Here is a 13,135-nt window from a genome sequence, read left to right as displayed (position 1 = left end):
GCCCAGGCATCTTTTGAGGTATCAGTGGAGGCCCGAAGCTGTCCCAGCAGACACATGGAGCACGTGTTTGCCCTGCGGCCGGTGGGATTCCGGGACAGCCTGGAGGTGGGGGTCACCTACAATTGCACGTGCGGCTGCAGCGTGGGGCTGGAACCCAACAGTGCCAGGTGCAGCGGGAGTGGGACCTATGTCTGCGGCTTGTGTGAGTGCAGCCCCGGCTACCTGGGCACCAGGTGCGAGTGCCAGGATGGGGAGAACCAGAGCGTGTACCAGAACCTGTGCCGGGAGGCAGAGGGCAAGCCACTGTGCAGCGGGCGCGGGGAGTGCAGCTGCAACCAGTGCTCCTGCTTCGAGAGTGAGTTCGGCAAGATCTACGGGCCTTTCTGTGAGTGCGACAACTTCTCCTGTGCCAGGAACAAGGGAGTCCTCTGCTCAGGTAAGTGTCCCCAGCAAGCACTTTAGCTCTGAGCCAGGCCCAGATGCCGTTAGGACACCCTCCCAAAGCCTGCCTTTTACTCGGTGGTGGTAGAAAGTGTCATTACCATGGCTCTCCTTGAAGAAGACAGTGGGCAAGCCTTGCTGCCCATAGGCAGGAGATGGGGATCAGTGTGCAGAATACAAAAGCAGAAGGCATTGCCATGAATTGTGGACTCTCAGAGTTCAAGGGGCCTGCCTGTGGGTCATCCACCTTACTTCCCAATTCATGCAAGACTGGCATGCACAGCATTCCTGACAGGTAGAGATGTTCCGTCTCTTCTTGATTGCCTCCTGGGACGGGGAACTCACCGGGGCTGGTAGTAGCCATCTGCCCCTTAGCCAGTGAACTCATATCTTATTGCTGCTCCCATAACTCACCACAAACCTGTTGGCTTAAAATAATACACATTTAATCCATTACAGTTCTGGAGCCCAGAAGTCTGAAATGGATCTTATTTGGCTAGAATCAAGGTGCCAGCAGGGCTACATACCTCCTAGAAGCTCCAGGGGAGAATCTGTGTCCCAGCCTTTTCCAGTTCCTAGAGGCCACCTGTATTCTTTGGCTTGCAGCTCCTTCTTCCATTTTCAAAACCAGCAGAGTAACATCCTCAGATCTCTCTGACTCTGACCTCTGCTTCTGTTGTCAAATCCTTCTCCCTCTCCTACAGACCCTTGTGGTTACAAGGGACCCTCAGTCGAACCCTGGAAAGTCTCCCCATCCCCAGGTCCTCAGCTTACTCACACCTGCACAGTCCCTTTCACCATCTAAGGCCACAAAGTCACAGGTTCCAGGGATTAGGATGTGGACATCTCTGGGAGCTCTTATTTTTCCTGCTAGAATTCCTCTTTCTTTTTTTTTCTGAGATGGAGTCTCACTGTGTTGCACAGGCTGGAGTGCAAGTGGCAGGATCTCGACTCACTGCAACCTCTGCCTCCCAGGTTCAAGCAATTCTCCTGTCTCAGACTCCCGAGTAGCTGGGATTATAGGCGCCTGCCACCACACTTGGCTAGTTTTTGTATTGTTAGTAGAGACGGGGTTTCACCACGTTGGCCAGGCTGGTCTTGAACTCCTGATCTCCTCCCAAAGTGCTGGGATTACAGACATGAACCACTGTGCCTGGCCCAGAATTCCTCTTTATATTGAAGAGAAACTTGTTTCTCAATAACTTCCACCCAATTGGTTAACATTCTAGAGTCCCCCTTCCATGTGACAACCTGTCAAACATCTAAAAGCTTCTTTATGTTTCTCTGTTCTCTCTGCTGATCTAGGCTAGACACCCCAAGTCTCTTCCTTGTCTGAGGGTGCTATCATTTGTGAAGCATGCTTCACAGAATCAAGGGCATTTCTTGTCATGCTGGATGATGAGGGCTTGGTCCAGGGTTCAGTGGAGCATTCGTTTCCTGTGATTTGGACATTCCGCTTACATGGATGCACCCTGACAATACGTTCACCTTTTTTTATTTTTTTATTTTTCTTCTTCCTCCTCCTCCTCCTCCCCTCCTCCTCCTCCTTCTTCTTCTTTCTCTCTCTCTCTCTCTGTCTTTCTCTCTTTCTTTCTTTCTTTCGTGTGTCTTTTTTTTTTTTTTTTTGAGATGAAGTCTCACTCTGTTGCCTAGGCTGGAGTGCGGTGGCGCAATCTCAGCTCACTGCAACCTGTGCCTCTCGGGTTCAAGTGATTCTCCTGTCTCAGCCTCCTGTGTAGCTGGGATTACAAGCGCCCACCACCATGCCTGGCTAATTTTTTTTTTTTTTTAAAGTAGAGATGGCATTTCGCCATGTTGGCCAGGCTGGTCTCGAAGTCCTGACCTCAGGTTATCCACCCACCTCCGCCTCCCAATGTGCTGGGATTACAGGTGTGAGCCACTGCGCCCAGCCCACCTTTTCTTTCTGTTAAACAGTCACAGTACACTCTTGAGCTGGTTTTTAACTTCACTACCAAAAGTTTGAGGCTTTTAATTTATTTTATTTTTTAGAACTGTGGTTCAGAAGGAGAGGTACTTTTTTAGTGTGTTGTGTTGGAGCTCTTAATTTTCTGAATCTAAACACAGGAGTTTACATTGATTCCAGTTAAATGACAAGTTGGCAGTTCCCACTCTGGTATTGCGTTCTGATTAAATGCTTCAAAATTGTATCTCAAATTTTATCTAACACCATGCCACCTGTAAAGGTAGTAAGTGAAACAGTTTTAGGCAGGGCTGTGGTTTCTTCTACACATCATGTATTCTGTGGTTTCCAGGGCTCCCTCCTTAAGAATGGTCTTCCAACTGGGATGGGTGGATTTGAAAGGAACTAAGGGTTCAGTTGGGAAAGAAAGCATAAGGTGCATCTGAAGCAAACCAGGAACATGCAGATACTCCGTCCTATGGGAGGAGGAATTGTACCTCCACGCAGGGTTGCACAGATGTGGGTTAACAAGGGAAGCAGTTCCTGGAGCGGACCTTGCCATGAGACAAGCGTGAGTACACCCATGGGCGTCGTGGGACCAGCATGTCTAAAACTGGAGTTGCCCTGGAAAGTGCAGGACTTAGCAATGTCATTGCAGAGTAAAGTAGGTGGAAAAATCAGGATTCGACATGCCAAGCATGCAACAGGGATCAGCACTTTCCTCAGCAGAGTGATGATAGGTTGGTGTTAGCTAGCTGGTTCTATCTGGTTAGTAGAAAAAGTTTGGGCTCAATAGCAGGAGGCCTGGGCCTAAGTCCCATCATACCGTATCTGCTAGTGTGACTTGGGCATAGAGTTGTTATGAGGAATAAGAGATGTGTGTGAAGCACCCAGCACATTGCCTGACACAAAAGGAAGACACACCCAATGCCGGCTCCTCTATGAGTCAGTGCCACACCCCTCTAGGGGGGCCACACCTGGTGCCCGGTGTGCAGGAGGGCCCCGCCTTCCCCCAGGCTTTGCCTAAAAAATTCCGGGGTGGTGGAATGGAGTTTCCATTCCTCTTAGTAGCCATAATAAAAGCTCTAAGCAGCCTGGCAGGCTTTTTAGCAGTTTTTATTTTAAAGAGATATTAGCAAACATGACAGAACCATTCCCTCCTTCCCCTTCAGGAGCCTGAAATAACCCTCTGGTGTGTCTTTACCCTAGAAGGCTGTGTGTGTCCATGCAGCCTGGGAGCAAGGGCATCGAGTCAGATGCTGGGTGCACGTTTCATCTCCACAGTTCATCAGGCTGTGACCTTGGTTGACGTGGACTTTGTCTTTTCCTGTCTCCTAAGATGGGCCAGCACCACTTGTTTCTGCATTATTTTGAGAAGTGAAGGAGAAGACAGAGATGAAGGCCCTGGCCTGGTACTCGGTAGGGAACAGGACCCAGTGGATGTTAGATGCCTCCTCTGTCTCGCTGAGATTGGGCATTTCTCTGAGTACAGAGCCTGGGAGACAGGGCAAGTGGGAGATGGGGTATGAGAGGCCCTCAGTGGGGAAAACTGGTCATTTTGGAAATAGGAATATTCCATAGCTGAGTGAAAATGCAGCTTTTTTTTGCCCAATCATCAGAACCCACAGTCCTGAGTTAATCCTGCATTACAGAATTCTGCCAGACTTCATATCCAAAAACCCCTGGTGCTCTATCTCTTTTTCTTCCCTTTACCCCATACAATCCTGCGGGATCGGGAAATGCTCACATCCTGGGGTAGAGAAACCGGAGGTTTGCCAAGCCTTGAGGCTCCTAGATCAACGATGCCTAAAGTCACTAACTTCCCTGAGGTTGCAGAATGGAATGTCTTTTTTCTTCCCCACTGGAAAAGCCATAGACAATCATTAAAGAAAACTTGAAAAATACAGGGAAGTTGATGGATATGTGGCCAGTTGGTGCTGTCCGTCTTCTTGGTGACCAGGAGTAATTTGGACCATCTGGGAAACCAGACCTCTTTTCACCCAGGCTGTTTCGTGTCCATCACTTCTGAGGCTGTGTGCTCAGTCAAGACCTTGCCAGAGAGTTGGGGGATTAGCCTTAGGTTGAGAATATTCTGAGCAGTAGTAAGAAATTTAAAAATCATCCATAATTTCATCACTCATATTTTAAGAGGTTAGTTTATTTCCTTCTAAACTTTCTTCTAAGTTATGTGTGTTTATGGCTGCATACAATTTTGTATGATGCTTTTTTTCCTGTAATATTATATCCTAAGGAGCACTTGAAGTCGAATTACTTTAGTAAATCATTGATGAGAACATTTTGAATGTCTTTCCATTGCACTCCCAACTAGCCTCCTCCACCTCTTCACTTTAAAAGCAACAACTAGTTGAAACGTGACGCTATCCAAGTCTTTCCGGAGAAAATAGTTTCTGGAGTGAGATCATTGTTGTTTGACAATTTGGGAAGGACTTAAACTGAGTCCAGCTCCAGGCAGGACTTGATAACATGTTCATGCAGTGGCTTCTTTCACAGTGTTACAGCACCAGCCCTTCCTTGTCTCTCAAACCTTACAGCTCAGGAGGGGCTGTGAAGGGATGGGTAAGGAATTCCAGTCCCTGGGTCCTTGGCACCTGTGGTCGGCATGGGGCTCCCACTCCAGAATTGTGTGTGTTGGTTTTGAGCTCTTGGGTCACGGCTACATCTGGAGTTGTTGTGGCAGAGAAGCCTGTTTCCCAGCCACCACTCTGCTCTTGAAGGTGCTGACTCAGAGACTCCCAAGCAGCTGACTTCAGCATTCTCTCACAGTTTTACACCCCCTCTTCCCTGCAGCCTGTCTTGGAAGGAAATCGTGTGGTTGTGGTCTGTCTTCAGAGTGGGGTTGAGGGGTGCACTTGAAGAAGTGGCTGAGGCAGAACCAGGGCCAGAATAGGTAGGGTCACCCCAGAGAAACTCCTTCCACTTCACTGGACTCTCTGTCAGTAGGAGGCTTACAGTCCTTGCCCCTACCAAGACAGTGCTGGGGGCAAAGTGCAAGAGATTACAGGTTCGCACTATGTTATCCGTCATCAAAATGAGCAGTGAACAAATCCGACTAAGGTCTGGAAGCAATTGAACAACTCTGTTATTACTTTTGTGACACATTGTCATGGGAATGTGTGTGAGCTTGGGGCTCTTGTGTCTCCCCGCGGTTTCTAGAGGCAGCTTGACTTAGAGGATGGTTCTGTCCACAGACTGTTTCTGTGTGTGTGAGGGGAGCTTCCTGGGGCCATCAAGAGGATTTCTTTTCTTTTGAGTCTCATAAAGTATTGACCCACAGAATATGAGAAGCAGGACATGTTCTGTTCAGTTGTTTTTCGTGTAATAAAAGATTCTTGCTCAAACTTTGAGTTTCTTTGTTAGTTTCTGTGTCCAAACAGTGCATTTTCTGGGATTTGAGCTACTCCCTTGTGGTACATTGACGAGGTCAGTTTCAACCCAGATGCTTTCAGCCTTCTCTACACTTAAAATGACTGCACTGGAGTACACTGAATCATTTGCTAATGGTCAGCCTCATTCTTGGGTTCCACAAAATGAGGAAATTTAAATCAAATAGGATATAGAATTTTGAACAGAGCCCTTTTGGTCTCGTGGCTGTAAGATCTCAAAAGCACCTCTGAGTAAGGTCTCATGTATACGTCTCCTTTATTTTACCCAAAGTTTGAGCAAGAATCTTTTATTACTGTGTGGCAGGCAATTAGAAGTCAAGGGGCATCCTCCGTTCTCTCCCAAACGTAAAAAAAAAAAAAAAAAAAAGAAGCATGGTACTAGTAGCATCATTCCTAGTAGGCCAGGGCCAGCATCCAAGCATGGGTTCTGGGTCTGGGCTAACAGTTCCTGGCCGATTTAGCAAAGTTCTGTTAACCCTGTCTAGTTAAAGGTAGTTCTGTTAACCCTGTCTAGTTAAAGGCAGTTCTGTTAACCCTGTCTAGTTAAAGGCAGTTCTGTTAACCCTGTCTAGTTAAAGGCAGTTCTGTTAACCCTGTCTAGTTAAAGGCAGTTCTGTTAACCCTGTCTAGTTAAAGCCACTCCTGAGATTAAGGCCACATCCTAGGCTTCTTGACTCTTGCCAAACAAAACACCTGCCATGGCAACAGTTATCCAGATACAGTTTTAAAAGTGTTTCTCACCATATTTATATTGTTTTCTTTAGTAATGTAATTTTCACACTCAGAATCAGTAGCCTGGCAGCTGTCCTTGGGGCTCGGGTTGCTGCTGTATCTCTGTCATTGCAATTGGCATATTTCACAAATGGCTTGTTACAGTACTGTCTTGAAGGTGACTTCCATGACAGAGGTCTCCAAAAGTACCTTTTGTTTGTTTTACAATAGAGACAGGGTCTCCCTATGTTGCCCAGGCTGGTTTCGAACTCCTGGGCTCAGGGGATCCTCCCACCTCAACATCCCAAAGTCCTGGGATTATAGGCCTGAGCTAAAAGTACCTTTTGAATGAACCTAGATTGGACGTATTTAATCTCCAGGAAAGGGGCCTCTTGGCAGGATCACCACCACTGTGTGCTTCTGGTAGGAGCACCTAGAAATTCTTCAGGTTTTTCCACATACATTAATCTCTGCTCAGTTTGATGTTTACCCAGATGCTTCTAGCAAATACAAGGATGCAAGATATATCTTCCAGAGAAAGGACCCCTCTCTCCCAAAGGAAGCCCCCAGGCAGAGCTTCAGAAACCAGTGTAGCAATTTCCCTTACCTGGTATCATAGAAATCCTAAATATGTACATGACAGTGAGGGCCAGGAGAGTCCGGTTCCATTTTGGAACAGGTGGCTCTGAGAACAGAATTTGTTACAGGATTCTTCAATAACTGTCATCATAAGGAATGAGACACCTGTGAGTGGTAGTAATACTTCTGCAGGATACCACGTACAGGGTGACTAAGGACAATGCATGTTCCTTAGGCAATGATAACACAGGCAGAGCTGCCAAAAACCATGGCAGTAACCAGCACAGAGATGTTTATCTTTGTCCCCTGCACAGGAATACTGCAAAAGCCTTTAGAGGCCTCCTTATATAATGGAAAGGAAATGGCTCTGGAATGAGACAAACCTAGATTTTTTTATTATCTATCAAGTAAGGAGGAAAAACCTACCCAGAAGGGAGTTGTGAGGAACTACCAGGACAGTGTCTATAAAGCTCCTTGCAGGGGCCCTACCACCAGGGGCACTGAGTATATTTTTCTCCGCCGGGGCTGGGTGCAGTGGCTCACACCTGTAACCCTAGCACTTTGGGAGGCCAAGGTGGTGAGTGGATTGCTTGAGCTCAGGAGTTCAAAACCAGCCTGGGTAACATAGCAAGACCCCATCTCTACAAAAAATTATCCAGCTGTGGTGGCGTGTGCCTGTGGTCCCAGCTACTTGGGAGGCTGAGGTAGGAGGACTGCTGGAGCCCAGAAGGTGGAGGTTGCAGTGAGCAGAGATCATGCCACTGCACTTCAGCCTGGGCAACAGATCTCAAAAAAAAAAAAAAGCCATCTGTTTCTAGCAACTACTCAAGTTCACTTGAAAAGCAAAAAGGTACCAAATTGTAGGGCTTGTGATCCTGTAATGAAATAATGCATCTTTTAAACTAGTCACATGAGCCAGCTGGGCTGCTAATCTCTGGAGTCAGCCAGCCTCTTGCAGCTTGTGGTTGGAGAAACCAGAGCTTTGGAAAAACCAGAGCTTAATAAGTATCTGATCTGAGACAATGCAGCTACAAATATAGAAACAACAATCTCTCATTGAAGGTCATTTTATGTTAGGCAGGTTGCTGCATTCATCTCATTCAACAAAAGTTCATTGAGCATTCTTCATAAGCCAAGTGTTGTACTGGCTGCCAGGGATATACAGCTGGAGTTTCAGTCTTGAATTAATTTCTAAATTTTTATTGCCCCTGGAATTTTCCGCTTCTTCTCTTGAAACTTTCTGGAAACGACGAATGGGAACATGAATCATCTTATGCTTCTACCTTTACCATTAAGACTTCTTTGAGATCTTGAAAGACAAAAAAAAAACAGAGTGTTGGGAAGCATTTTGAGAACCTGCCTTCTCGGTGCTCTGAGCTTAGCTCAGTAAATGGAGTTTTTTCACTGCTTTTGCTTACCTCTCAGATCCTGTGTCCAGAAACATCTTAAGCAACAATTCACCTGTGATTCTGAAAATCTAAGCGTTGGGCCTCCCCTCACCGTCCCCCTCCCTCTATTTAGGAAGAGAAGTTTGCAAACAGAACCCTGTGGCGAGGATTCTGTGTGTGCCTTTGAACTTCAGGCCTGGTGCTTAAGGTCACGAGGTTTGGCTTGTGAAGGAAATAATGACATTTAAAAAGCAAAGGAAAATACTAGGAAGACCTAAGAATGCCAAAGATAAGATCTTAGTCATGTAGGCTTGAGGTGTGGGTGGTATTAGCCTTTTGATATTATAGGATAACATGTTGGAAACTTTTCCATGTTTAAATTTAAAACTGTGAGAGACCTCTGGTGGCTGAAATGGTTATTCTTAAGGATCCTTTTGTTCCATTTCTTAGGGGTTGGGCTGACACTTTGAGTTTGGTCTTGGTTTTAGATACTTCAACATAGTTGGTTATTTATAGGCTTCTGCTGCTCAGTGCCTCTGGTGAGGTGGGGCAGGTCTGGATGGAGCTATGTTGTCTTTGGGGTGAGTGTCCATCACGCTCAGAACACTGACCTAAGAGCTCCACCCAGATCCAAAAGCTCCCTTGAGTCTGGAAGGTGCTCTGAGTCTGATCTGCTCCAAGGTTTCCTTCCTCTTTCCAGGGCTCCTTCCTGGGCTCTGACTGTTGTTCACTGACCCAGAGGAGGGAACCTGCTGTCACTCCACCCCGTAGCCACCACCCCCAAAGTCTATCAGGTGAGTCCAGATGTCCCTAAGCTAAAGAAATATGCAACCCAGGTTGGTGTATTATTTGACGTCATGAAGTTGGCCTTTAGCAACAGGCAATACTATAATAACACAAGGAGAATCTTTTTTTTTAAGAGACAGGGTCTTGCCCTGTTGACCAGGCTGGAGTGCAGTGGTACACTCAGTAGCCCACTGCAGCTTCAAACTCCTGGGCTCAAGCAATCCTCCCTTCTCAGCCTTCCAAAGTGTTGGGATTATAGATGTGAGCCACTGCACCCAGCTGAGAATCTGTTTTAATGGCCTTTTCACTATATTGAGATCATTTCCTTGGAAACAAACAGGCTCATTTGTTAGTATTTTGCACTCATCATGAGCAAGCCCTAACTAGGAGGATTTTTTTTGCATCTCATGCCTTTCCTAGCAGAGCCTGTCACACACGGTGTGTCTACAGTGCATTGACTGCTTCGACTGTTTACATTGGGGAAAATTGAAGCCCAGAGCCTGAACTAGGGCTTCTTTTGATTTTTGATTATAGAGTCAGACAGGGAGAACCTTGCACTGCCTTTTGCAGGTAAACAATTAGCTCATTTCTACTAAATTTACTTTTTTTGATTAGCTTAAGACCCTTCCCACCACCCTGGCACTTAGCCTACATTTTCCAAGTCCTACCTTATAAGCGTTCTTTATCTCTGTCAAAATTTTAGGAAAGATTTAGCCCCTGTTTTCTTAAGTGAGTTTCTCTGGGTTACATAAGGATATGTCAGACAGTGAACCAGGCCTGAAGGCTACACATGGACCAGGCAACTGCCTGAGGTGCTCATCGTTTTGTGACTATAATTTGATGAAAGACACAGAGCTCCTCTTAGTAGTCAGTGGGTATCTGGCTGTTGTAATTGATGATGCTGAACTACAAGTGCACCTTTGTTTTTTTTGTTTTTCTGTTTTTTGAGATGAGTCTCATTCTGTTGCCCAGGCTGGAGTGCAGTGGCACGATCTTGGCTCACTGCAACCTCCGCCTCCCAGGTTCATGCGATTCTCCTGCCTCAGCCACCTGAGTAGCTGGGATTACAGGCACCCACCACCACACCTGGCTAATTTTTTGTGTATTTTTAGTAGAGACAGGGTTTCACTATGTTGGCCAGACTGGTCTCGAACTCCTGACCTCGTGATCCGCCCACCTCGGCCTCCCAAAGTGCTGGGATTACAGGCGTGAGCCACCGTGCCCGGCCACAAGTGCATCTTTTTTAGTCTATTCTAATTTACAAAACACCCTTGATGTGAATGATCTCATTTACTTGTTGTTATTACTGTGCCAGGAGATTGGTGTGCTGTCACTCACCCTGCCCATGTGGGAGGCTAAGGCTGAGAAGACTGGCATGTGGGCCACACTCCCCACTGAAATTTTGGGCCAAAAGTCTTGACCGAAACAAAGTCTACCTCCCCTAACCCTAGGGGGCTGCTCTTCTGCTGAGCAGCTGCTTCCCTGCTGTCTCATGTCTTGACTGGGGTCCCAGCAGCCAGGCTTCAGTGTGGCCTACACATGGGACGTTCCAAACCACCTCCGTCCTTTGAGAATGCAGCTAGTCTTTGAACAGTGGCCAGCCTGGGGTGGAATATGGGAACCGTTAACCATCCACAACACCATGATGGTTTCCAGTTTGAAAATAGTAACCCTTGCATCCTGTTGTAGTGACCAAGAGGGTGGTGAGTTTACACTTTCCAGATGTGGTTGGCATTTCCCCAGAAGTGCCTGCCAGGTGGATTGGGCAGGTTAAGCCGAACCTAAGGTGTTGACCTAAAGTACCTCTGTTTCTTTTGGCTACAGCCTTCTGTTTTTCTTTCTGAATCAGCATTCTCAGGGTCCTAGAAGAGAACTATGGTTGATTTCACTCAGCTGGTTTTAGATTTCTTTGAAACTGGAAAGGTGAGTTCATTAAAGAACACAGGATTTGTCCATCTTCCCTCCACTGCCTTAATCTCCCTGTGACATGGCAGCTGGGCATTGGCATTGATTTTATTTGTTGTTGTTGTTGTTTGAGATAGGGTCTCACTCTCTCTCCTAGACTGGCATGCAAATCACAGCTCATTGCAGGCTTGAACTCCTGGGCTCAAGCAATCCTCCCACCTCAGCCTTCCAAGTAGCTGGGACTACAAGCATGTGCCACCATGCCTGGCTAATTTTTAATTTTTTCTTAGAGATGGGGTCTCACTATGTTGCCCAGGCTGGTCTACAACTCCTGACTCAAGGGATCCTCCCACCTCAGCCTCCCAAACTGCTGGGATTATAGGCATAAGCCACTGCACCTAGCTGGCATCAGCATTGAGAAATCAGGTGGCTAAGACCAGAAAGGCAAAGATAGCCTTTGAGACGGTTCTGTTGCTTTTTGCAATGGAGTCTTAGCTTTCTAGCCAGTACCATCATCTCAGAAAGTTAATGTTGAAGTTTGGAGAACCTTGGCTTAAAGCAAGATGACCTTATTTTTTTTATAGCAGTAGTATTTTGCTGCTCAGAAACAGAATGCCCCCTGTGGTCCAGCCGATGAAGGACACTGCCTGTCAGGAAACACCATCAGCTGACTGATGGGGCTGGTTTGTTAACAATATGCCACGGACAGAGGAGCAGCTGTCCCTGAGACTAAAGATGTGTCATTGTTTGTATCTCTAAAGAGCCTTTTGCTGGAGAAACCCAAACAATCTGCAAGAACAGTGGGAGATACAAGGCTGCGATTTCAGTGTGACCACAACCATGTTCTTCCAGAGGAAAGAGAATTCTTAATCGTCTTTTTTTCATGTTATTCTGAAGTCTCTGGGTTTCTTGGACATTTGTTAAGAATCTGAAATATCTCAAGAATCACATATAAGTTCTTCAGGTATCAATAATACTTCTGTTCCTTTTCTTATGTCCAGCATTGGATGTCTTCCCCCAGGGTTTGAGGTTTGTCCTGGTGATATTGTCAACCACAACCAAACGACAGCATGTTCTGAGCATCTCCTACACGCCTGACACCATGCTAGGCGTGGGGCACAGAAACATAAAACAGAGGCTTTGATTGTGTGTGGGTTTGTAGGCTAATGAGATGAGGCAGACCAGCAAACAAACAAGTCCATCAATGTGCCAAGTGATTCTATACCTACGTGTCTTAACCAAGTCTTCTGGTCAGCTTTTGAACATGCTGTGGTCTGTTTAATCTCTCTCCCTCTCTTTTTTTTTTTTTGAGACAGAGTCTCGCTCTGTTGCCGAGGGTGGAGTGCAGTGGTGCAATCTTGGCCCATTGCAACCTCCACCTCCCTGGTTCAAGCAATTATCATGTCTCAGCCTTCAGAGTAGCTGTGATTACAGGCGCCCGCCACCACGCCTGGCTAATTTTTGTATTTTTAGTAGAGACAGGGTTTTGTCATGTTGCCCAGGTTTGTCTCAGCCTCCCAGAGTGTTGGGATTACAGGCGTGAGCCACCACGCCTGGCCTGTTTAATCTTAAAATATTAAAGAAAAAAAAAAGAAAGAAAAGGAAAATAAAAGAATAGAAAATAAAAACCCTGTCATTAGTCTGCACCACAACTCACTGCAAGCTCCCCTTTCCTCCATATTCACAACCACATTTTTTTTTCTTTTTTTTTTTTTTGAGACGGAGTTTCACTCTTGTCGCCCAAGCTAGAGTGCAATGGCGCAATCTCAGCTCACTGCAACCTCCTCCACCTCCTGGGTTCAAGCAATTTTCCTGCCTCAGCCTTCTGAGTAGCTGGGATTACAAGCGTGTACCACTACACCCAGCTAATTTTTGTATTTTTAGTAGAGACAGGGTTTCACCATGTTGGTCAGGCTGGTCTCAAACTCCTAACCTCAGGTGATCCTCCTGCCTCGGCCTCCCAAAGTGCTGGGATTACAGCCGTGAGCCACCGTGCCCAG

At 46.5% G+C, this 13,135-nt stretch overlaps 1 protein-coding gene across 2 annotated transcripts in view; it reads left to right on the top strand.

The window, feature by feature from the left end:
• Window positions 1-13,135, top strand: part of ITGB5 (integrin subunit beta 5) — a 123,140-nt gene that overhangs the window by 90,355 nt on the left and 19,650 nt on the right. For both annotated transcript variants that reach the window (XM_055259688.2, XM_055259690.2), the window contains exon 10: window positions 7-436. In XM_055259688.2, the coding sequence (XP_055115663.2) occupies window positions 7-436 (430 nt within the window). The remainder of the gene's footprint in view (window positions 1-6; window positions 437-13,135) is intronic.

Source organism: Symphalangus syndactylus, chromosome 21 (genome assembly GCF_028878055.3).
Source record: "Symphalangus syndactylus isolate Jambi chromosome 21, NHGRI_mSymSyn1-v2.1_pri, whole genome shotgun sequence".
Taxonomy (NCBI): domain Eukaryota; kingdom Metazoa; phylum Chordata; class Mammalia; order Primates; family Hylobatidae; genus Symphalangus; species Symphalangus syndactylus.
This window is presented reverse-complemented; position numbering and strand designations above follow the sequence as displayed.